General features: G+C 39.9%; 1 protein-coding gene across 3 annotated transcripts in view; it reads right to left on the minus strand.

Moving 5' to 3' along the window:
• Window positions 1–22,450: 22,450 nt before the first annotated feature.
• Window positions 22,451–26,747, minus strand: part of LOC118924134 (patr class I histocompatibility antigen, A-126 alpha chain-like) — a 35,651-nt gene continuing 31,354 nt past the window's right edge. For 2 of the 3 annotated variants that reach the window (XM_057493764.1, XM_057493765.1), the window contains exon 8: window positions 22,451–26,529. In XM_057493764.1, coding sequence (XP_057349747.1) covers window positions 26,519–26,529 — 11 coding nt within the window. In that variant the 3' untranslated portion in view covers window positions 22,451–26,518. Of the gene's footprint in view, window positions 26,620–26,747 lie in introns of all 3 variants that reach the window. The other variant, XM_057493766.1, reaches the window with a different exon arrangement.

Genomic DNA, 26,747 nt, shown 5'->3' on the forward strand with positions numbered 1-26,747 from the left:
CCTGGATTGCTGTATACTTTCCTCTAATGATTGCTTTTGCTGCGTCCCACAGAACTTGGGGCTTCGTGTTGTTGTTGTCATTTGTTTCCATATATTCCTTGATCTCTATTTTAATTTGGTCGTTGATCCATTGATTATTTAGGAGCATGTTGTTAAGCCTCCATGTGTTTGTGAGCCTTTTTGTTTTCTTTGTACAATTTATTTCTAGTTTTATACCTTTGTGGTCTGAAAAGTTGGTTGGTAGAATTTCAATCTTTTGGAATTTACTAAGGTTCTTTTTGTGGCCTAGCATGTGGTCTATTCTGGAGAATGATCCATGTGCACTTGAGAAGAATGTGTATCCTGTTGCTTTTGGGTGTAGAGTTCTATAGATGTCTATAACGTTCATCTGTTATAGTGTGTTTTTCAGTGCCTCTGTGTCCTTACTTATTTTCTGTCTGGTGGATCTGTCCTTTGGAGTGAGCGGTATGTTAAAGTCTCCCAAAATGAATGCATTGCATTGTATTTCCTCCTTTAATTCTGTTCATATTTGTTTCACATATATTGGTGCTCCTGTATTGGGTGCATATATGTTTGTAATGGTTATATCCTCTTGTTGGACTGAGCCCTTTATCATTATGTAGTGTCCTTCTTTATCTCTTGTTACTTTCTTTATTTTGAAGTCTATTTTGTCTGATACTAGTATTGCAACACCTGCTTTTTTCTCTCTGTTGTTTGCATGAAATATCTTTTTCCATCCCTTGACTTTTAATCTGTGCATGTCTTTTGGTTTGAGCTGAGTCTCTTGTAAGCAGCATATAGATGGGTTTTGCTTTTTTTATCCATTCTGTTATTCTGTGTCTTTTGATTGGTGCATTCAGTCCATTTACATTTATGGTGATTATCGATAGACATGTACTTACTGCAATTGCTAGGTTTAGATTCTTGGACCAGGTTCATGGTTAGCTTCTTTACTATCTAACTGTCTAACTTAAGTCACTTATTACACTATTATAAACCCAGTGTGATGAATCTTTATTCCTCTCCCTTCTTATTCTTCCTTCTCCATTTCTTATATGTTCAGTATTTTATTCTGTTCTGTTTTGTGTTTACTTTGACTGCTTTTGTGGATACTTCATTTTATTTTTTGCCTTCAGTTAGTATTTGGTTTGTCTACTTTCTTTGGTGTGATTTTATTTTCTTTGATGACATCTGTATAGCCTTAGGAGTGCTTCTATCTAGAGCAGTCCCTTAAAAATATCCTGTAGAGGTCATTTGTGGGAGGCAAATTCCCTCAACTTTTGCTTGTCTGGAAATTTTTTTTCTAAGCTCATGCATTTTTTTTTTTTTTTGGAGAGGGCATCTCTCATATTTATTGATCAAATGGTTGTTAACAACAATAAAATTCTGTATAGGGGACTCAATGCACAATCATTAATCAACCCCAAGCCTAATTCTCAACAGTCTCCAATCTTCTGAGGCATAACGAACAGGTTCTTACATGGTGAACAAGTTATTACATAGTGAATAAGTTCTTACATGGTCAACAGTGCAAGGGCAGTCATCACAGAAACTTTCAGTTTTGATCACGCATCATGAACTATAAACAATCAGGTCAAGTATGATTATTTGTTTGATTTTTATACTTGATTTATATGTGAATCCCACATTTCTCCATTATTATTATTATTATTATTTTTAATAAAATGCTGAAGTGGTAGGTAGATGTAAGATAAAGGTAGAAAACATAATTTAGTGCTGTAAGAGGGTAAATGTAGATGATCAGGTGTGTGCCTATAGACTAAGTATTAATCCAAGCTAGAAAAGGGCAACAAAACATCCACAGATGCAGAAGATTTATCTCAAAATGGGTGTTAGGTTCTAAGCCTCACCTCTGTTGATCCCCAATTTCTCACCTGATGGCCCCCCTGTGACTGTGCCTGTCTTAGGTTGTTCCTCCCTTGAGGAATCTTACCCGTCTCTGGCTAACCAGCCATCTTTGGGGCCATACAGGGAAATGTAAAGTTGGTAAGTAGAGAGAAGAAATATTCTTTGAAAAGGTTAGCTTTTTACTTCTTTGCAGATTTATGACTTGTGCTTCTATGCCCAGCATTTGTCTTGAGGTATCTTTACCACTTGGAAGAATTATGATACTTGGTAATTTCGATATGAGGCACAAATTCTACTAAAGGGTTGTAATTAGGAAGGAAGAAAAAAAGCTATAGAAGTAGCAGATGGAAGAAAACATGGGAAGATTGATTATTTCTTTGACATATCTTCTTGTAGAGTAACATAAGCATGTATAGGTTTTAACCTACTAATTAAATTGCGTATACACATTAACATAATAGGAATACAGCTACACAACAAAAGCAGACCTACAATTACCAGCCATATCCAGTGAAACCAAGAAAACCAGTTAGGCACCCTAGGCATTTGTGAAAACTTATCACTGATATGATGGATATTGTCTAACTGAATTTGAATATTTTGAGAAAAATCAGACAAATTAAAACAACACATTCCTGGGAACTGTTCACATCCCATATGTTCTTTTAACAGTAGATAGTCTATAGTCACACGATTTTGGAGCACTGCAACTTGCACTTCTCCTAATTCTTGGTTGAGTTCCAACACTATAGATCCAGTCAAATTTGTTGTTTTACTGTATACACAGGCCAGCTTAGATATCTCCTTCTTCATTCCAATGGCAAGTCAAGGAACTGGTGGGATGAATGCACCTACAACTGTAACAGCACCAGGATCTTTGTTGAAGTTTTTGATGATCATCTTCTGGAATGACTCTTCCAGAGGATGTTGATGTTGGAAGTTCTTCATATCGTATCTTATTTCGTTTTCTGGGTAGCCATATTAGGCTTTGATCCTCTGTATAAACAGAAACAAACCCTTTGCCCACACTTTGATATGACCTTTATACCATTGTGAACAACTTATTGGAGATCACCACACAGGAACTGCTTTTTTTTTTTTAAGAGAAAGGAATATTATCAGAAAAATGTACTTCCATAGCTGATCATCTGACTCCCTTTAAATGATCAAAATTCAGGATATGTAAAGCATGCATTAATCGTTGATTTGCAGTTAGTTTTACCCTATCAGGGAGTAAACCCCCTTTTCTTTCTCTTTTTTTTTTTGTTATCATAAATCTACAATTACATGAAGAATATTATGCTTACTAGGCTCTCCCCTATACCAGGTCCCCCTCACAAACCCCATTACAGTCACTGTCCATCAGCATAGCAAATTGTTGTAGAATCACTACTTGTCTTCTCTGTGTTGTACAGCCCTCCCCTTTTCCCACTCCCCCCATTATGCATGCTAATCATAATACCCCCTTTCTTCTCCCCCCCATTATCCCTCCCTACCAACCCATCCTCCCCAGTCCCTTTCTCTTTGGTACCTGTTAGTCCATTCTTGGGTTCTGTGATTCTGCTGCTGTTTTGTTCCTTCAGTTTTTCCTTTGTTCTTATACTCCACAGATGAGTGAAAACATTTGGTATTTCTCTTTCTCCACTCGGCTTATTTCACTGAGCATAATGTCTGCCAGTTCCGTCCATGTTGTTACAAATGGTAGGATTTATTTCTTTCTTATGGGTGAATAGTATTCCATTGTATATATGTACCACATCTTCTTTATCCATTCATCTACAGATGGACACTTAGGTTGCTTCCATATCTTGGCTATTGTAAATAGTGCTGTGATAAACATAAGGGTGCATCTGTCTTTTTCAAACTTGAGTGCTGCATTCTTAGGGTAATTCCTAGAAGTGGAATTCCTGGGTCAAATGGTAAGCCTATTTTGAGCATTTTGAGGAGCCTCCATACTGCTTTCCACAATGGTTGAACTAATTTACATTCCCACCAGCAGTGTAGGAGGGTTCCCCTTTCTCCACAACCTCGCCACCATTTGTTGTTGTTTCTCTTTTTGATGGCAGCCATCCTTACTGGTGTGAGGTGATACCTCATTGTAGTTTTAATTTGCATTTCTCTGGTTATCAGGGATGTGGAGCATCTTTTTATGTGTCTGTTGGCCATCTGTATTTCTTTTTTGGAGAACTGTCTGTTCATTTCCTCTGCCCATTTTTTAATTGGATTATTTGTTTTTTGTTTGTTGAGGTGGGTGAGCTCTTTTTATATTTTGGATGTCAAGCCTTTCTCGGATCTGTCATTCACAAATATATTTTCCCATACTGTAGGGTACCTTTTTGTTCTACTGATGGTGTCCTTTGCTGTACAGAAGCTTTCCAGCTTGATGTAGTCCCAGTTGTTCATTTTTGCTTTTGTTTTCCTTGCCCGTGGAGATATGTTCAAGAAGAGGTCCCTCATGTTTATGTCTAAGAGATTTTTGCCTATGTTTTTTTCTAAGAGTTTTATGGTTTCATGACTTACATTCAGGTCTTTGATCCATTTCGAATTTACTTTTGTGTATGGGGTTAGACAGTGATCCAATTTCATTCTCTTACATGTAGCTGTCCAGTTTTGCCAGCACCATCTGTTGAAGAGACTGTCATTTCCCCATTATATGTCCATGGCTCCTTCATCATTTATTAATTGACCATACATGTTTGGGTTAATGTCTGGAGTCTCTAATCTGTTCCACTGGTCGGTGGCTCTGTTCTTGTGCCAGTACCAAATTGTCTTGATTGCTACGGCTTTGTAGTAGAGCTTGAAGTTGGGGAGTGAGATCCCCCCCCACCCCGACTTTATTCTCTTTCTCAGGATTGCTTTGGATATTTGGGGTCTTTGGTGTTTCCATATGAATTTTTGAACTATTTGTTCCAGTTCATTAAAGAATGTTGCCGGTAATTTGATAGGGATTGCATCAAATATGTATATTGATTTGGGCAGGATGGCCACCTTGACGATATTAGCTCTTCCTAGATATGAGCATGGGATGAGTTTCCATTTGTTAGTGTCCCTTCTAATCTCTCCTAAGAGTGACCTGTAGTTTTCAGGGTATGGGCCTTTCACATCTTTGGTTAGGTTTATTCCTAGGTATTTTATTCTTTTTGATGCAATTGTGAATGGAATTGTTTTCCTGATTTCTCTTTCTATTGGTTCATTGTTAGTGTATAGGAAAGCCACAGATTTCTGTGTGTTAATTTTGTATCCTGCAACTTTGCTGTATTCCGATGTCAGTTCTAGTAGTTTTGGGGTAGAGTCTTTAGGGTTTTTTGTGTACAATATCATGTTATCTGCAAATAGTGACAGTTTAACTTCTTCTTTACCAATCTGGATTCCTTGTATTTCTTTGTATTGTCTAATTGCCGTGGCTAGGACCTCCAGTACTATGTTAAATAACAGTGGGGAGAGTGGGCACCCTGTCTTGTTCCCGATCTCAGAGGAAAATCTTTCAGCTTCTCGCTGTTCAGTATGATGTTGGCTGTGGGTTTATCATATATGGCCTTTATTATGTTGAGGTACTTGCCCTCTATAGCCATTTTGCTTAGAGTTTTTATCATGAATGGATGGTGAATTTTGTCGAATGCTTTTTCAGCATCTATGGAGATGAGCATGTGGTTTTTGTCCTTCTTTTTGTTGATGTGGTGGATGATGTTGATGGATTTTCAAATATTGTACCATCCTTGCATCCCTGTGATGAATCCCACTTGGTCATGGTGTATGATCCTCTTGATGTATTTTTGAATTCGGTTTGCTAATATTTTGTTGAGTATTTTTGCATCTACGTTCATCAGGGATATTGGTCTGTAGTTTTCTTTTTTGATGGGATCTTTGCCTGGTTTTGGTATTAGGGTGATGTTGGCTACATAGAATGAGTTTGGGAGTTTTCCCTTCTCTTCTATTTTTTGGAAAACTTTACGGAGAATGCGTATTATGTCTTCTCTGTGTGTCTGATAAAATTCCAAGGTAAATCCATCTTACCCGGGGATTTTGTTCTTGGGTAGTTTTTTGATTACCGTTTCAATTTCTTTGCTCGTAATTGGTTTGTTTAACTTTTGTGTTTCTTCCTTGGTCAGTCTTGGAAGGTTGTATTTTTCTAGGAAGTTGTCCATTTCTTCTAGGTTTTCCAGCTTGTTAGCACATAGGTTTTCATAGTAGTCTTTCGTAATTCTTTGTATTTCTATGGGGTCTGTCGTGATTTTTCCATTCTCATTTCTGATTCTGTTGATGTGTGTTGATTCTCTTTTTCTCAGTAAGTTTGTCTAGAGGCCTATCTATTTTGTTTATTTTCTCAAATAACCAGCTCTTGGTTTCATTGATTTTTTCTATTCTTTTATTCTTCTCAATTTTGTTTATTTCTTCTCTGATCTTTATTATGTCCCTCCTTCTGCTGACTTTAGGCCTCATTTGTTCTTCTTTTTCCAGTTTGGATAATTGTGATGTTAGACTATTCATTTGGGGTTGTTCTTCCTTCTTCAAGTTTGCCTGTATCGCTATATACTTTCCTCTCAAGACTGCTTTCGCTGCGTCTCACAGAAGTTGGGGCTTTGTGTTGTTGTTTTCATTTGTTTCCATATATTCCTTGATCTCTATTTTAATTTGTTTGTTGATCCATTGATTATTTAGGAGCATGTTGTTAAGCCTCCATGTGTTTGTGAGTCTTTTTGTTTTCTTTGTACAATTTATTTCTAGTTTTATACCTTTGTGGTCTGAAAAGTTGGTTGGTAGAATTTCAATATTTTGGAATTTGCTGAGGCTCTTTTTGTGGCCTAGTATGTGGTCTATTCTGGAGAATGTTCCATGTGCAGTTGAGAAGAATGTATATCCTGTTGCTTTTGGATGTAGAGTTCTGTAGATGTCTATTAGGTCCATCTGTTCTAGTGTGTTGTTCAGTGCCTCCATGTCCTTACTTATTTTCTGCCCGGTGGATCTATCCTTTGGGGTGAGTGGTGTGTTGAAGTCTCCTAGAATGAATGCATTGCAGTCTACTTCCCCCTTTAGTTCTGTCAGTATTTGTTTCACATATGCTGGTGCTCCTGTGTTGGGTGCATATATATTTATAATGATTATGTCCTCTTGTTGGACTGAGCCCTTTATCATTATGTAGTGTCCTTCTTTATCTCTTGTTACTTTCTTTGTTTTGAAGTCTATTTTGTCTGATATTAGTACTGCAACCCCTGCTTTCTTCTCTGTGTTGTTTGCCTGAAATATATTTTTCCATCCCTTGACTTTTAGTCTGTGCATGTCTTTGAGTTTGAGGTGAGTTTCTTGTAAGTAGCATATAGCTGGCTCTTGCTTTTTTATCCATTCCGTTATTCTGTGTCTTTTGATTGGTGCATTCAGTCCATTTACATTTAGGGTGACTATTGAAAGATATGTACTTATTGCCATTTCAGGATTTAGATTCGTGGTTACCAAAGGTTCAAGGTTAGCCTCTTTAGTATCTTACTGCCTAAGTTAGCTCGCTTATTGAGCTGTTATATACACTGTCTAGAGATTCTTTTCTTCTCTTCCTTCTTATTCCTCCTCTTCCATTCCTTATATGTTAGTTGTTTTATTCTGTGCTCTTTTGTGTTTCCTTTTACTGCTTTTTTTGGGTAGTTGATTTTATTTTTTGCTTTTAGTTAATATTTGGTTGGTCTTCTTTCTTTCGTATTATTTTATTTTCTCTGGTGACGTCTGTTTAGTCTTAGGAGTGCTCCCGTCTAGAACAGTCCCTCTAAAATACCCTGTAGAGGTGGTTTGTGGGAGACAAATTCCCTCAACTTTTGCTTGTCTGGGAATTGTTTAATCACTCCGTCATATTTAAATGATAATCATGCTGGATACAGTATCCTTGGTTCAAGGCCCTTCTGTTTCATTGCCTTAAATATATCATGCCATTCTCTTCTGACCTGTAAGGTTTCTGTCGAGAAGTCTGATGATAGCCTGATGGGTTTCCCTTTATAGGTGACCTTTTTCTTTCTAGCTGCCTTTAAAACTCTTTCCTTGTCCTTGATCTTTGCCATTTTTATTATTATGTGTTTTGGTGTTGTCCTCCTTGGGTCCTTCCTGTTGGGAGTTCTGTGTATTTCCATGGTCTGTTCGATTACTTCCTCCCCCAGTGTGGGGAAGTTTTCAGCAATTATTTCTTCTAAGATACTTTCCATCTCTTTTCCTCTCTCTTATTCTTCTGGTACCCCTATAATACGGATATTGTTCCTTTTGGATTGTTCACCCAATTCTCTTAATATTGTTTCATTCCTGGAAATCCTTTTATCTCTCTCTGTGTCATCTTCTATGTGTTCCTGTTCTTTGGTTTCTATTCCATCAATGGCCTCTTGCATCTTATCCATTCTGCTTATAAATCTTTCCAGAGTTTATTTCACTTCTGTAATCTCCTTCCGGACATCCGTAATCGCGCTCCAGACTTCATCTCTTAGCTCTTGTATATTTCTCTGCATCTCTGTCGACATGTTTATGATTTTTATTTTGAATTCTTTTTCATGAAGACTGGTTAGGTCTGTCTCCTTCTCAGGTGTTGACTATGCTATCTTGGTCTGCCTGAAATTTGCCTTTTCTTGGCGAGAGAGATAGTTTGCAGAGCTGGCACGAGTGACAGCTGGAAGAACTTTCCTTCTTATTGGTTTGTGACCTTCCTCTCCTGGGAGAACAGCGACCTCTAGTTGCTTGTGCTGTGCAGCTGCATGCAGACAGGGTTTCTGATTCCTGCCTGGCTGTTATGGAGTTTATCTCCGCTGTTGCCGTGCCCGTGGCCTGCCTTGGGCGGCAGCTCCGATATGGTGGAGCCGCATTGGAGGGGGAGGAGCTGGGAGGCTATTTATCTCTGTGAGGGGCCTCCGTGCTCCCTGCTGCCCAGGGGTTTAGAGTGCCCCGAGTTCCCCAGATTCCCTGCTGCTGGACTAAGTGTCCCAGGACACTTCCATCCAACGGTGGGGTCCCTGTCCCTTTAAGACTTCCTAAAAGCATTTGCTTTTCTTTGTCCCCAGGTCGCCGGCCTCAGGGACCCTCTCACAGGTCTTACTGTACTGTTTCCCTAGTACCAGGACCCCCTGCATACACTGTGTCTGTGCTCTGGTTCGGATGGCTAGGTCTGGGTGTTTAGCAGTCCTGGGCTCCCTCTTCCACCCCTCTCCAACTCCTCTCCTCCTGCCCAGAGTTGGGGGGAGGGGCTCTCACGTCCCGCCGGGCTAGGGCTTCTATCTTACCCCCTTCACGAGGCGCTGTGTTCTCGCAGGTGTGGATGTGGTCTGCATGTTGTCCTGTGTCTTCTGGTCTCACTTCTAGGAAGAGTTGTGTTTGTTATATTTTCATAAATGTATGTGGTTTTGGGAGGAGATTTCCGCTGCTCTACTCACACCGCTGTCTTTTTCTCCACCTCTGGAAATTTTTAAATCCCTCCTTCAAATTTAAATGATAATCATGGGGGAGGTGGAGCCAACATGGTGGCGTGAGTAGGACAGTGGGAATCTCCTCCCCAAAACATATATATTTCCGAAAATACAACAAATACAACTAATCCTAAAAGAGAGACCAGAAGACAAAGGATAACAGCCTGACTACATCCACACGTACGAGAGCCGAGAGCCTGGTGAAAGGGGAAAGATACAACCCCCGACCCGGCGGGACCTGAGCACCCCTCCCCCCAGATCCCAGCGGGAGGGAGAGGGAGCCCAGGACTGCTAAACACTCAACCCCAGCCACCCGCACCATAGCACAGACACAGTGCATGTGTGGAGCGCTGGAAACTAGGGGAACAGTGCAGCAAGACCTCTGATCGTTTGCCGAAGCTGATGCCCCTGGGACAAAGAAAAGCCAGTGCTTTTTGAAAGTCTTAAAGGGACAGGAATTTAACAGCTAGACGGAATCAACACAGGTCACAGCCCAGCGGCTGGAAATTACAGGGAAAACCGGGCGCTCTCACCCACTGGGCAACATCTCTGAGACCCAACAGCCAAACAGCAAACAGCCAAACAGCTCCCCCCCATCCATTACCCCTCCGGGCGTTGCAAAAACAGAGAAACAGCCTAAGGCAAAACAAGCCCACAGAAACGAAAATTCCTACACTTCGGCTGGGCAAGACACAAAGACCCTACCTACATGCAATTACCCAACACAAGCCACTAGGGGTCGCAGTTGTCCCAGTAAAGAAAGGCCAGTAGCAAGTGAAAAGTTTGGCCCTCCCAGCTGACAGTCAATAGCACCTGTCAACATGAAAAGGCAAAAAAATATGATCCAGACAAGACTAACCCAGACAGCTTCGGCATCTGCTACATCTTCCCCTGAGAAGGAACCTGGGGAGATAGATTTAGCCAGACTTCCTGAAAAAGAATTCAAAACAAAATTCATAACCATGCTGATGGACTTGCAGAGAAATATGCAAGAACTAAGGAAGGAGAATACAAAAATAAAACAAGCTCTGGAAGGACTTCAAAACAGAATAGACGAGATGCAAGAGACCATTAATGGACTAGAAAACAGAACAGGAATGCAGAGAAGCTGATGCAGAGAGAGATAAAAGGATCTTCAGGAATGAAAGAATTTTAAGAGAGCTGAGTGACCAATCGAAAAGGAACAATATACACATTATAGGGATAACAGAAGAAGAAGAGAAAGAAAAAGGGATAGAAAGTGTCTTTGAGGAAATAATTGCAGAAAACTTCCCAAAACTAGGGGAAGAAATGGCCTCTCAGACCACAGAGGTACACAGAACTCCCATGACAAGGGATCCAAGGAGGGCAACACCAAGACACATAATAATTAAAATGGCAAAGATCAAAGACAAGGACAAAGTATTAAAGGCAGCCAGAGAGAAAAAAAAAAGGTTACCTACAAAGGAAAACCCATCAGGCTATCATCAGACTTCTCAACAGAAACCCTACAGGCCAGAAGAGAATGGCATGTTATACTTAATGCAATGAAACAGAAGGGCCTCGAACCAAGACTACTGTATCCAGCACAAATATCATTTAAAGGATTAAATGAAGGAGGGATTAAACAATTCCCAGACAAGCAAAACTTGAGGGAATTTGCCTCCCACAAACCACCTCTTTAGGGCATCCTATAGGGACTGCTCTAGATGGGAGCACTCCTAAAAAGACCACAGAACAAAACACCCAACATATGAAGAAGGGAGGAGGAATAAGAAGGGAGAGAAATAAAGAATCATCAGACTGCGTTTATAATAGCTCAACAAGCAAGTTAAGTTAGACAGTAAGATAGTAAAGAAGGTAACCCTGAACCTTTGGTAACCACAAACTTAAAGCCTACAATGGTAATAAGTTCATACCTTTCAATAATCACCCTAAATGTAAATGGACTGAATGCACCAATCAAAAGACACAGAGTAATAGAATGGAAAAAAAAGCAAGATCCATCCATATGCTGCTTACAAGAGACTCACCTCAAACCCAAAGACATTCACAGACTTAAAGTCAAGGGATGGAAAAAGATATTTCATGCAAACAACAGAAAGAACAAAGCAGCTGTTGCAATTCTGGTATCAGACAAAATAGACTTCAAAATAAAGGAAGTAACAAAAGACAAAGAAGGACATTACATAATGATAAAGGGCTCAGTCCAACAAGAGGATATAACCATTATAAATATATATGCACCCAATACAGGAGCACCAACATACTTGAAGCAAATATTAACAGAAATAAAGGAGGAAATGGAATGCAATGCATTCATTCTAGGAGACTTCAACACACCACTCACTCCAAAGGACAGATCCACCAGACAGAAAATAAGTAAGGACACAGAGGCACTGAACAACACGCTAGAACAGATGGACCTAATAGACATCTACAGAACTCTACATCCAAAAGCAACAGGATACACATTCTTCTCAAGTGCACATGGAACATTCTCCAGAATAGACCACATACTAGGCCACAAAAAGAACCTCAGAAAATTCCAAAATATTGAAATCCTATCAACCAACTTTTCAGACCACAAAGGCATTAAACTAGAAATAAACTGTACAAAGAAGCAAAAAGGCTCACAAGCACATGGAGGCTTAACAACACGCTCCTAAATAATCAATGGATCAATGACCAAATCAAAATGGAGATCCAGCAATATATGGAAACAAATGACAACAACAACACTAAGCCCCAACTTCTGTGGGACACAGCAAAAGCAGTCTTAAGAGGAAAGTTTATAGCAATCCAAGCATATTTAAAAAAGGAAGAACAATCCCAAATGAATGGTCTAGTGTCACAATTATCGAAACTGGAAAAAGAAGAACAAATGAGGCCTAAGGTCAGCAGAAGGAGGTACATAATAAAGATCAGAGAAGAAATAAATAAAATTGAGAAGAATAAAACAATAGCAAAAATCAATGAAACCAAGAGCTGGTTCTTCGGGAAAATAAACAAAATAGATAAGCCTCTAGCCAGACTTATTAAGAGGAAAAGAGAGTCAACACAAATCAACAGTATCAGAAACGAGAAAGGAAAAATCACGACGGACCCCACATAAATACAAACAATTATTAGAGAATACTATGAAAACCTATATGCTAACAAGCTGGGAAACCTAGGAGAAATGGACAACTTTCTAGAAAAATACAACCTTCCAAGACTGACCCAGAAAGAAAAAGAAAATCTAAACAGACCAATTACCATCAACGAAATTGAAGCGATAATAAAAAAACTACCAAAGAACAAAACCCCTGATCCAGATGGATTTACCTCAGAATTTTATCAGACATACAGGAAAGACATAGTACCCATTCTCCTTAAAGTTTTCGAAAAAATAGAAGAGGAGGGTATACTCCCAAACTCATTCTATGAAGCTAACATCACCCTAATACCAAAACCAGGCAAAGACCCCACCAAAAAAGAAAACTACAGACCAATATCCCTGATGAACGTAGATGCAAAAATACTCAACAAAATTTTAGCAAACCAAATTCAAAAATACATCAAAAGGATCGTACACCATGACGAAGTGGGATTCATTCCAGGGATGCAAGGATGGTACAACATTCGAAAGTCCATCAACATCATCCACCACATCAATAAAAAGAAAGACAAAAATCACATGATCATCTCCATAGATGCTGAAAAAGCATTTGACAAAGTTCAACATCCATTCATGATAAAAACTCTCAGCAAAATGGGAATAGAGGGCAAGTACCTCAACATAATAAAGGCCATCTATGAAAAACCCACAGCCAACATTATATTGAACAGCGAGAAGCTGAAAGCATTTCCACTGAGATCAGGAACTAGACAGGGATGCCCACTCTCCCCACTGATATTTAACATAGTACTGGAGGCCCTAGCCACGGCACTCAGACAAAACAAAAAAATACAAGGAATCCAGATTGGTAAAGAAGAAGTTAAACTGTCACTATTTGCAGATGACATGATACTGTACATAAAAAACCCTAAAGACTCCACTCCAGAACTACTAGAACTGATATCGGAATACAGCAAAGTTGCAGGATACAAAATCAACACACAGAAATCTGTGGCTTTCCTATACACCAAAAATGAACCAACAGAGAGAGAAATCAGGAAAACAACTCCATTCACAATTGCATAAAAAAAAAAAACCTAGGAATAAACCTAACCAAATAAGTGAAAGACTTATACTCTGAAAACTACAAGTCACTCTTAAAGGAAATTAAAGGGGACACTAACAGATGGAAACGCATCCCATGCTGGTGGCTAGGAACAAATAATATCGTCAAAATGGCCATCCTGCCCAAAGCAATATACAGATTTGATGCAATCCCTATGAAACTACCAGCAACATTCTTCAATGAACTGGAACAAATAATTCAAAAATTCATATGGAACCACCAAAAACCCCGAATAGCCAAAGCAATCCTGAGAAAGAAGAATAAAGTAGGGGGGATCTCACTCCTCAACTTCAAGCTCTATTATAAAGCCATAGTAATCAAGACAATTTGGTACTGGCACAAGAACAGAGCCACAGACCAATGGAACAGACTAGAGAATCCAGACATTAACCCAGACATATATGGTCAATTAATATTTGATAAAGGAGCCATGGACATACAATGGCGAAATGACAGTCTCTTCAACAGGTGGTGCTGGCAAAACTGGACAGCTACATGTAGGAGAATGAAACTGGACCATTGTCTAACCCCATATACAAAAGTAAACTCAAAATGGATCAAAGACCTGAATGTAAGCCATGAAACCATTAAACTCTTGGAAGAAAACATAGGCGAAAACCTCTTAGACATAAACATGAGTGACCTCTTCTTGAACATATCTCCCCGGGCAAGGAAAACAACAGCAAAAATGAACAAGTGGGAGTATATTAAGCTGAAAAGCTTCTGTACAGCAAAAGACACCATCAATAGAACAAAAAGGAACCGTCCAGTATAGGAGAATATATTTGAAAATGACACATCCGATAAAAGCTTGACGTCCAGAATATATAAAGAGCTCACATGCCTCAACAAACAAAAAACAAATAACCTAATTAAAAAATGGGCAGAGGAACTGAACAGAAGGTTTTCCAAAAAAGAAATACAGATGGCCAACAGACACATGAAAAGATGCTCCACATCGCTACTTACCAGAGAAATGCAAATTAAAACTACAATGAGTTATCACCTCACACCAGTAAGGATGGCTGCCATCCAAAAGACAAACAACAACAAATGTTGGCAAGGTTGTTGAGAAAGGGGAACCCTCCTACACTGCTGGTGGGAATGTAGATTAGTTCAACCATTGTGGAAAGCAGTATGGAGGTACATCAAAATGCTCAAAACAGACATACCATTTGACCCAGGAATTGCACTACTAGGAATTTACCCTAAGAATGCAGCAATCAAGTATGAGAAAGACCAATGCACCCCTATGTTTATCGCAGCACTATTTACAATAGCCAAGAATTGGAAGCAACCTAAATGTCCATCGATAGATGAATGGATAAAGAAGATGTGGTACATATACACAATGGAATACTACTCAACCATAAGAGAAGCCAAAATCCCACCATTTGCAGCAACATGGATGGAGCTGGAGGGTATTATGCTCAGTGAAACAAGCCAAGCAGAGAAAGAAATACCAAATGATTTCACTCATCTGTGGAGTATCAGAACAAAGGAAAAACTGAAGGAACAAAACAGCAGCAGTATCACAGAACCCAAGAAGGGACTAACAGGTACCAAAGGGAAAGAGACTGGGGAGGATGGGTGGGTAGGGAGGGATAAGGGGATGGAGAAAAAGGGGGGTATTAAGATTAGCATACATGGGGGTTGGGAGAAAGGGGAGGGCTGTACAACACAGAGAAGACAAGTAGTGATTCTACAACATTTTCCTATGCTGATGGACAGTGACTGTAAAGGGGTATATAGGGGTGACCTGGTACAGGGGAGAGCCTAGTTAACAAAATATTCGTCATGTAAGTGTAGATTAATGATAAAAAAAAAGCATTTCCTGTGTGGTGACCTCCAACGAGTTCTACACAATGATATAAAGGGCATATAAAAGTGTAGGCACGGGTCTGTTTGTGTTTATACAGAGGATCAAAGCCTAATTTGGCTACCCCGAAAATGAGCTAAGATATGATATGAAAAAGAACTTCCAACATCAGCACTCTCGGGAAGACTCATGCCAGATGATCATCAAAAATCCCCAACAAAGATCCACGCACTGCTACAGGTGTAGATGCACTCATCCCACCAGTTCCTGGACTTGCCATGGGAATGAAGAAGGAGATATCTAAGCTGGCCTGTGCATATAATAAAACATCAAATTTGACTGGATCTATACTGTTGGAACTCAACCAAGAATTAGGAGAACTGCAAATTGTAGCTCTCCAAAATCTTACAACTACAAACTAGTTACTGTTAAAAGAACATATGGGATGTGAACAGTCCCCAGGAATGGACTGTTTTAATTTGTCTGATTTCTCTCAGACTGTTCAAGTTCAGTTGGACAATATCCACCATATCATAGATAAGTTTTCACAAATGCCTAAGGTGCCTAACTGGTTCTCTTGGTTTCACTGGAGATTGCTGGTAATTACAGGTATGCGTTGGTTACGTAACTGTACTCCTATTATGTTAATGTGTGTGCACAATTTAATTAGTAGTTTAAAACCTATCCATGCTGAAGTTACTCTACAAGAAGATATGTCAAAGAAATAATCAATCTTCCCATGTTTTCTTCCGCCTGCTACTTCTATAGCTTTTCTTCTTCCTTCCTAACTACAACCCTTAAATAGAATTCGTGCCTCATAGCGAATTTACCGAGTATCATAATTCTTCCAAGTGGTAAAGACTCCTCAAGAAAAATGCTCGGCATAGAAGCCACAGGGCATAAATATGCAAAGAAGTAAAAAGCTAACCTTTTCAAACAATAAGGCTTCTCTCTCACTTACCAACTTTAAATTTCCCTGTATGGCCCCGGAAGATGACTGGTTAGCCAGAGATGGGTAAGATTCCTCAAGGGAGGAACAACCTAAGACAGGCACAGTCGCAGGGGGGCCATCAGGTGAGAAAATGGGGATCAGCAGAGGTGAGGCTTAGAACCTTCCCCCTCCTGTTCTGAGAGAAATCTTCTGCATACATGGATGTTTATTGCCCTTGTCTAGCTCGGATTAACACATAGTCTACAGGCACACACCTGATCATCTACATTTGCTCTCTTACAACACTAAACTCTGTTTTCTACCTTTATCTCGTATCTACCTACCACTTCAGCATTTTATTAAAAATAATAATAATAAAGAGAGAAATGTGGTATCCACATATAAATCAAATTTAAAAATCAAATGAATATTCATATTTGAACTGTTTATAGTTCATAATGCATGAACAAAACCGAAAGCTTCTGTGATGACTGCCCTTGTAATGTTCACCATGTAACTTATTCACTATGTAAGAATTTGTACTCCATGTAAGAGTTTGTTCATTATGCATCAGAAGATTGGAGACTGACGAAAATTAGGCTTGGGGTGGATTAATGATTGTGCATTGAGCATTGACCTCCCTATACAGAATTTTATTGTTGTTAACAACCATTTGATCAATAGATATGAGAGATGCCCTCACAAAATATATATATATATATGTATGTGTGTATATATATATATATATATATATATATATATATATATAAATACTTCCAATTGTAAAATAAATAAGTAACTGGGATGTAATGTACAGCATAAGGAATATAGTCAAAATATTGTAACAACTTGGTGTGGTGATAGCTGGTACCTAGAATTGTCATGTGTATGGATGTTGAGTCACTGTGTTGTACACCTGAAACTAATGTAATACTGTGTGTCAACTACCATTCAATAAAAAATAATTATCCAGGAAAAGAAAAAAAGAATTTGTTCTCCATGTAAGAACTTGTTCTTTATGCTTAAGAAGATTGGAGACTCATGAAAATTATGCTTGGGGTGGATTAATGATTGTGCATTGAGCATTGACCCCCCTATACAGAATTTTATTGTTGTTAGCGACCGTTTGATCAATAATTATGATAGTTGCCCTCACAAAAACAAAAACAAAAACATAAATAAGCACACACTTCCAATTGTAAAATAAATAAGTAACCGGGATGTAATGTGTAGCATAAGGAATATAGTCAAAATATTGTAACAACTTGGTATGGTGATAGCTGGTACCTAGAATTATCATGCATATAAATGTTGAATCACTGTGTTGTACACCTGAAACTAATGTAATACTGTGTGTCAACTACCCTTCAATAAAAAATAATTATCTAAAAAAAAAAAGATAATCGTGCTGGATACAGTATTCTTGGTTAAAAGCCCTTCTGTTTCATTGCATTAAATCTATCATGCCATTCTATTCTGTTCTTTAATGTTTCTGTTGAGAAGTGTGATGATAGCCTGATGGGTTTTCATTTGTAGGTGATCTTTTTTCTCTCTGGCTGCCTTTAATACTCTGTCCTTGTTCTTTGATCTTTGCCATTTTAATTATTATATATGTTGGTGTTGTCCTCCTTGGGTCCCTTGTGTTTGGAGATCTGTGGGCTTCCATGGTCTGAGATACTGTTTCCTTCCCCAGCTTGGGGAAGTTTTCAGCAATTATGTCTTCAAAGACACTTTCCACCCCTTATTCTCTCTCTGCTTCTTCTGGTAACCCTATAATGCAAATATTGTTCCATTTTGATTGGTCACACAGTTCTCTTAATATTCTTTCATTCCTAGAAATCCTTTTATCTCACTCTGCCTGAGCTTCTCTGTATTCCTGTTCTCTGATTTCTATTCCATTAACAGTCTCTTGCACCTTCCAGTCTGCTCTTAAGACCTTCTATCAATTGTTTCATTTCTCTTATCTCACTCTGAACTTCATCCCTTAGCTCTTGCATATTTCTCTGTGGGTCCATCATCATGGTTATTACTTTTATTTTGAATTATTTTTCAGGAAGATTGGCTATATCTATTTCACCAGGCCCTCTCTCTAGAGTTGTCTGAGCAATTTTTGACTGGACCAGATTCTTCTTCCTTTTCATGGTTATAGAAGCAGTCACAGGTGGGTGGTGCATGTGTCAGCTGGGAGATCAATGTCCCTTCCTGCTTGTTGGTCACCTTGCCCTTTCTGCTGCCTGTGTTGGTTACCTGCACACTGGGGGCAGTTTCTGGGATAATCTTTTGAGCTGCTGTGGATGGGGTGTCCCTTGGGGTAGCCTCGGGCCCTGTGGGGTGTCGCAGACATGCCCAGTGTGTTCTCCTGTGTGAACGGTGCCCCTTCATGCCTTTTGGACCTTGCTCCAGATTCTACTGCCTTTGCTGGTTACCCACATACTGGGAGCAGTCTCTGGGTTAATCCCCTGAGCTGCAGTGGGTGGGGCGGCCCTCAGGATAGCATAGTACACTGCGCCAGGTGGCAGACACATCCGATGTGTTCTCCTGTGAGAACAGCACCCATTTGTGCCTTCCAGACCTTACTCTGGCTTCCTCTGTCTGTGCTAGGCAGCTACATGCTGGCAGTAGCCTCTGGGTCTCTCCCAGTTAACTGCATGCTGGGAGAAGAGTCTGTGTAGTTGTTGTTGACAGGGCTGTTCTCCAGCTGTTCTGCATCTGTTGTGGATTAGCCGGTTTGCTTGCAGCCATTGCTTGAATGGCAGGCTACTTATTGCTGTGGGGGGCTTTGTGGCTGCATCATCCCCCAGTGCGTTAGGGCACCTGAAGTTTCTCAATATTCCCAGTGTGCTAGGCTGAGTGTCCTGGGATGATTTTGTCCAGCTGTTAAGCCCTTGTTCCTTTAAGAGTTTAAAAAAGTGCCCACTTTTCATTTGGCCCAGGAGAGCCAGCTGTGGGGACCTGCTTGCAGGCTCAGGCTTGGATTTTACTTTTCTATTTCTCTAATATCCAGTGCACCATGCAATGTGTGTCTGTGCTCCCGGTGCAGATTACTAGGAGTGGTTATTTAGCAGTCCTGTGCTTCCATTTTCTCCCCACTCTGATTCTTTCCCTCCCACCAGTAAGCTGGAGTGGGGATAGTGCTTGGGTTCCGCCAGGTCATGGCTTTGTACCTTACCCTTTTCATGAGATGCTGAGTTCTCACAGATGTAGATGTAGCCTGGCTGTTGTACTCTATCTTCTGGTCTCTCTTTTAGGAATAGTTGTATTTGCTGTATTTTCAAAAATATATATGGTTTTGAGAGGAGATTTCCGCCACCCTTCTCATGCTGCCATCTTGAGCCCCTCCCTATTTCGTTTATTTTTTATGGCTGAATAATATGCCATTGTATAGAGTGTTTAATTTTAATGACCTGTGTTATTTTACTTTTGTTCCCTGTGCTTTTCATGTCATAACGTGAAATCATTGCCAATCCCAATATCAAGAAGATTTTCCCATTTTAAGAATGTAATAGCTTTAGCTCTTAGGTTTTGGTCTTTGGTTCCTTTTATGCTAATGTTTACATATGGTGGGAATGCTAGTGTCCATCTGCATTATTTGGATGTGACTACCCAGTTATCCCAGCACCTTTTGTTGAGAAGACTACTCTTTCTCTCATTGAATGGTCTTGGCACCCTTGTTGCAAATCAATTAACAAGAAACTTGGCTTTAGTTATGGAATCACAATTCTATTCCACTGACGTATAGCCTATCCATGTGCCAGTACCACTATCTGTATCATGTTGCATGTAGGAAATTTTGAAATTGGGAATTGTGAGTCCCTCTTGGTTTTCTTTTTAAGATTGGCTGTTCTAGGTCCCTTGAATTTCCATGTGAATTTAGAATCAGTTCATTAAGTCTTGCAAAGAAGTCAGTTAGGTGTGATAGTGAGATTGAATGTGTATATCAGTTTGGGCACTATTGCCATATTAACGTTATTAAGGCTTCTGATCAAGGAACATTTTCCATGTGCCTTGTTGTTTTTTAAGTTCTTTCACCAATGCTTATGGTATTCAGAGTATGAATTTTGTATTTCTTTTATTAACATGTTCATATTTTTATTTCCTTTGATGCTACTGCAAATGGAATTGCTTTCTCAAATTTCATTCTTGGTATGTTTATTGCAAGTGTGTAGAAATATAATCAATTTTTCTATATTGACCACACATCTTGCAATCTTGCTGAACTTATTAGTTCTAATAGCTTTTTAGTGGATTCTTTAGGATTTTCTATTTATATGATCATGTCATCTGCGAACAAATAGTTTTACTTCTTTCCAATCTAGATTCATTTAATCTCTTTTTATTGCTCAGCAGCTCTTGTTAGAACCTCCTGCACAGTGAACAATGGTGAGACTGGACATCCTTAAGTTCTTCCTGATTGAGGAAGAAAACAACCAGTCTCTTGCCATTAAGCATGATGCTAGCTTTAGGGTTTTCATAAATGCCTATAACCAAACTGAGGACATTTCCTTCTAATACTCATTTTCTGGGTGCTCTTTTCATGAAAGTGTGTCCAATTTTGTTAAATTCTTGTTCTCCTTTTGTTGAGATAAGCATATAGTTTTAAAAATTATTTTAATATGGTGTATTACCTTAATTGATTTGAATGTTAAACCAGTCTTGCATTCCTGGAATAACTTTCACTTGTTCACACTTTATAAATCTTTTTGTAAGTTCTGGATCAGCTTTGCTGTTTTCTTAAGGATTTTTTCATCTATATTCACAAGATATTGGCCTGTATATTTTTTGTATGTGATAGATTTGTGTGTATGATATGTGAATACTGGCCACATAGATGACTTGGGTAGTGCTACCTGTCTCATTTTTCTGGGAAGAGTTTGTAAAGCATTGTTATTATTTCTTTAAATATATCATAGATTTCACCAGTGAGTCATTCAGGTATGGGATTTTTTGTGACTGGTTTGTGTAACTGATTCAGTCTTTTAGAGGCATTTTTAGACTGTCCATTTCTTCGGAGTCACCATTAGTGCTTTGTATCTTTCTATCAATTGGATTGTTTTACCTAAATTATCTAATTTCCTGGCACGTAATTGTTCACAGTATTATTTCTGCATGGCTATTCATAATGTCATTTAATTGATGAGATTAGTATTTGTCTTCTTTTTCCTTTCTAGTGAGTCTAGTTGAAGATTTGTCAATTTTGATGTTATAAAGGACCAAATTTAATTAACTTCATGTATTCTCTATTATTTCATCAATTTCCACTCTAGTCTTTATGTTTTCCTCTGCTGTTGGTTGAGATTGCTTTATTTTTCTTTATGCATTTATTTGGGTAACCTTTTGGATACTTAGGTTATATAGAGTTATCTCTAGAGATTTTTATATTTTCTTACAATTTTTGGGTCATCACCAATCCAGAACCATTATAAATTCATGACCTGAAGTTCTTTTGGCCCAAAATGGCAAAGCAAATTTTGGCTACATCTGTCAGGAGCGCAGCTCATGGTTGTTAAGTTCTCAGAGATAGTTGTTTGCTCACTTTTTGTGCCCCAAAGGCAAATTCCCTTAGAGTACTCATATATTCCAGGATGGAGCAGATTTTGCTTTCTTTCTCCCTTACTCTGAGGATATGAATCTTGGTTCCGCACATTCACAGAGAGGGTTGTCTCTCATGCTCCCACACAGGTAAGCTCTGGACATTATTTCCTGTCTATTACAGCTTATGAGCCTGAGAAATAAAAGGTAGGCTTTTTCTAAATTTGGCAAATACCCAGTTGATCAAAGCAACTTTTCTTTCTGGCTTATTACCCACATTTATATTTTGGCCTAATGAATATTCTCTTCATTGTTCTACTACACTTTGAATGCTTTTTATATTTTACCTGTTTAGCTGTTTTTTTGTAAAGAGACATCCTTAAAGCCTACTCTACCATATTATTGGAAATGGAATGCCCATCATTTTTTACTCCTGCTATTTAGGTGGCACCAGGTAGTGGATTCTGTTTCTGGCTGTGTAGCCTCAAGACTGTTTTATTTCTGTACTCCCTGAAATAAAACAAGGCCCCAGTTCTCTCTCTTCCTTCCTCCGTCGCTTTAACTATATGTATATTCACTTATGTTTCAATTAGGACAACTCGGAATCTGTTGTTTACACCAAGGACTGAGAAATCCATGCATGCAATAGTTTCAGAAAGGAAGGCTTCAGAGATATCTTTCCAGCTTTATTGCTGTATCCTTGACGTGTAACGTTGTGTACCTTTAAGGTGTACAACCTGTGGATTTGGTACATTTATATTTTCCAAAATGATTGCCACCATAGAGCTAGCTAATACCTGAGTCACTGCATAGTTTATAGTTTCTTTTTTGTGTTGAGAATATCTAAAATCTATACTCTCAGCTTCTCAGAGAATTTCCTTAGACTGAGCTGCTAAGCACTTCAATGGTCCACCTGGCTTTTCCCTGGTAGGTAAAATAACATGTATCTCCCAGCATATGTCTTGCCTTTTTCTTCCCAGGAAAAAAAAATTTAATATGAATTTATGACCCTTCCCACCCTGAATGCTCTCTGATTTCTGACCTTAGTGGTTTCGAATCTGATTGAGCCCCAGGATTGCTTGTGGACTAGTAAAAAAAACTCAGGCCTCTCCCCAGATCCACCTTCTTAGAATGTTGGGCCTGGGACCAGGAATCACTTATTCCAGAAGCCCTGCAGGTGAGCCAACGCACAGTCATTTGGGAATCCTAGCCTACCTTTTTTCATATGTTGATTGACTTTTTTATTGAAGAATAGTTGATATATAATGTTATATTCACATATAAAACATAAGTGATTCAACAATAAGTAATTTACTCACCCCAACAATACATTTACTCACCCCAACTAGTAGTTACTATAAACATAGAAAGATGTTACAGAACTATCCACCATTCTCTATGCTGTAACTTCGTCCCTGTGACTAATTTATATTATGATTGAGATTTTGTGCTTCTTTATCCCCTTCACCTAATTCACCCACCCACCACACACCCTCCCAATGGTAACTTTTCTCAGTTATCTATGACAGTCTATTGCTGTTTTGTTCATTTTGTTTTATTTTTAGATTCCACATATAAGTGAAATCATACGGTATTTGTCTTTTCCACCTGCCTTATTTCACTTAGCATAATACCCTCTAAACCCATCCATGTTGTCATAAATGGCAGGATTTCTTTTTAATGGCCAAATAATATTCCATTGTGTACATGTACCACCTCTTCTTTATCTACTTACCTACTGATGGACACTGGGTTGCTCCCATAACTAGGTTATTGTAAATAATGTGCTGCATATATCTTTTTGAATCAGGGACTTCATTTTTTCAGATAAATTCCCAGAAATAAAATTACTGGTTCAAATGGTATTTCAATTTTTAGTTTTCTGAGGAACCTCCATACTGCTTTCCACAGTGGCTGAACCAATTAACATTCCCACGAACAGTGTAGGAGGGTTTCCTTATCTCCACATCCTCACCAACACTTGTTATTTCTTGTCTTTTGGATAGTGGCTATTCTGACTGGTGTGAGGTGATATATCTCTGTGGTTTTGATTTGCATTTCCCTGATGGTTAGGGATGTGGAGCATTTTTTCATGTGCCTGTTGGCCATCCTTATGTCTTTTTTGCTGAATTGTGACCTGTAGACCAGCAGCAACACCAGCCTTATTACAAATCCAGAATCTCACACTCTACAAAGATGGTCTGGATCTTAATGGGATGTCCAGGGGACTCCTGTGACACTAAAGTTTTGGGTCTCCCTGCTCTACATGCCTTCTGCACATGATGCTAGATTTTGAGTCTGCCTAGGGCATGTGGTCTGATCAGACTGCTCAGCACCAGGGGTGCAGGGGTCAGTCCTTGTTCCTTTCTCTTCTATCCCACAACCCCTGGTGACCTCATCTGTGCCCAAGGCCTTATGTATCACTTCTATGGCATCACCTCCAAAATTTATTTCACCATCCAAGACATTCCTTCTAAACATCACTGTGTATCCAACTGCCAACCTCACCTGTATTTCTAACAGACGTCTCAGTTTCAGCATTTCCTAAATTGGATGCTTATGATGCCACTTCCTCAAGCAGGCCCCTTCTAGAGTCCTCCCCATTTCCATGAAGGCATCCACATTTCTCCCTGTAGCGTCTGAAATTGTGCATGTCCTAGTTTCCTCCTTCTTGCAACCCAGATTAAATCCATCAGGAAGTGCTGCAAAGTTCATCTTTAATTATATCCAGAATCCAATCACTTCCCATAATTCTCATGCTCACACCCCAGACACAGCCTCTCCAGCCTGGAGCCCTGCACTGGTTTCCTACAGTTTTCCCGACTGCTCATCTCCCTTCGCTTCTCGTTTCTGCACAGCAGCCAGGCTGAAGCTTTTAAGTCATACAAGGTCAATATTCTGGTCAAAATTGTCTCTAACTCCACATCTTACTCAGAAAAAAGTCAAGGCCCTGCTAATACCCTAAGGCCCACATGATGTGGCCGGACACAGGACTCGTCTCAGTTGCTCTCTGCTGTAGCACAGTGGCCTCCTCGCCCTTCCTTGACACAGGACACACTCCTGTCCCAGACCATTTGCAATGGAAGTTCCCTGCCTGGGAAGAACTTGCCCCAGACACCCTCATGGGCATTCCATTATCCTTCAAATCTTCACTTACAGGTCACATTGCCAGTAGGGCTCACACTGACCACCCTAAAACAATAGCCATCTTCCCTCTCCCCATACTTATATTATGGGCCACCTGCCTCAAATCACTTAACCAGCTTCTAATATAAACATTGCTCCTATTTTATGTTTATTGATATACTCTACTCCTTCCTGCAAGAACATGGGCTACACACAACTTGCAGTTTTACTTTGAGGTACCCTATTATGTGTGTGTCAGTATGTGTATGTACTATTATCTGGCACATAACAAATAGTTGAATGAATGGTCCATATAGAGCACCTCCCTAAATCAAGAAATATCTTTACTAAATGTGACTGCAGGTCACAGCTGTTTGGTGGCAGATACGGCACAATGTCCACTTACACTGACCTCAGTGCCGCCTGTGCTTTCCTCACCAGTGCTGCTCCCCACTTGCACCATCTCCTCCCCTCACACCAACCCTCCTGCACAGCCCAGCAGTTATAGTTTGCTGTTTAGAAAAGATGTGCCTTAGCCCATGGGTCCTATTTTCCTACCAAATATAAATCTATATTAGCCTCTACAACCCCGAGTTTGGATCAGAGGCAGCACCAGGAATCACTAGACATAAGGCAGCGAAGATAGGAACTTCCCTGGTCCCAAAGGGGCTCAGGGACCACCCCCTCCATACTTACAATTTAATAAGAATGACACACTTAGAATCTGATCCCTCCTCTAACTAAAAAAGGTGGGGGAAAGATAGAAAATTCCATAAAGAAGCCCTAGAAGGAGGGAAAGAATGATTGATCTCAATATTCACTTTTTGATACTCTAGAGTATCCTGTGCACAGGGGTCATCCTGAGACTTGTGGGGACAATGACAGGCCAAATGACTCCTGGCTGTCAGGGATGGGGGCACCATCCAGAGGAAAATAAGACATGAACTCATACACAAAACAAGAACAGGCACAATCCTCTACAGAAACAAAGACAAAATGAATAAACACTCAAAACATGGGGGCTGAGGGTGGGACCCAGGCCATGCTCTTGCCTGACTTGGTGACACAAAGCCCTCCTGCTCATGGTCGGGGACACAGGGCAAGGCCTGGATGATGTCTGAATCCTTGTGATCACAGGTCCTGTTGGGACAAAGTTCTACTTAAAGGACAAAGGCAAAGGAGCAGAGATGACCCAGCTGAGGAGGGACATCAGAGCCCATGATGCACTGAGCCCACAGGGCACAGGCCCCGTCCATGTTGGGCTCCCCGCGGCCTCTCCTGTCCACACTCACAACAGACTCAATGCAGCAAACACACGGATTTTGGACTCAGTGCTTAAAATTTGTTTCTTCTCTCAATATCAGCAATCTTCTCCTTTATTACCCCATCAACCCCTTGATAATTAGTAGAAAAAACAAATGCATACCATATTCTCATTTTCCCTAAGGAAGGTAGACATCACTACTCAGCCCAACATGATGTGAAAGCAAGGCCCAGCCTTGCCTCTGCTGGAACAGGACAGTCCATCAGGGAAGAGAACCCAGTCTGTGTGGGGAGGCAGGGGGGGCCAGTCTTCCCACCTCCCCACATTATGCCAATAGGAACATAGACCCATTCAGATGCTCTTCGCAGAAAGAGGCAGGGGATCTCGATGTCACACAGAGGAACACGAACAAATCTTGCATCACCCAGTCCCCACAAGGCAGCCGCCTCACACTGTGAGAGAATGAACAAATTCAAGGCAGTCACCTAAGGGAGACATTCTCCTAGCCCACCCCATGCTCACACTGTCCACTCAGAGTCCCCATCACCCAGTGTGTCTCCTCTGCCCCAACCCCTCCCAC

The sequence above is a fragment of the Manis pentadactyla genome, chromosome 16 (assembly GCF_030020395.1).
Source record: "Manis pentadactyla isolate mManPen7 chromosome 16, mManPen7.hap1, whole genome shotgun sequence".
Classification (NCBI taxonomy): Eukaryota; Metazoa; Chordata; class Mammalia; order Pholidota; family Manidae; genus Manis; species Manis pentadactyla.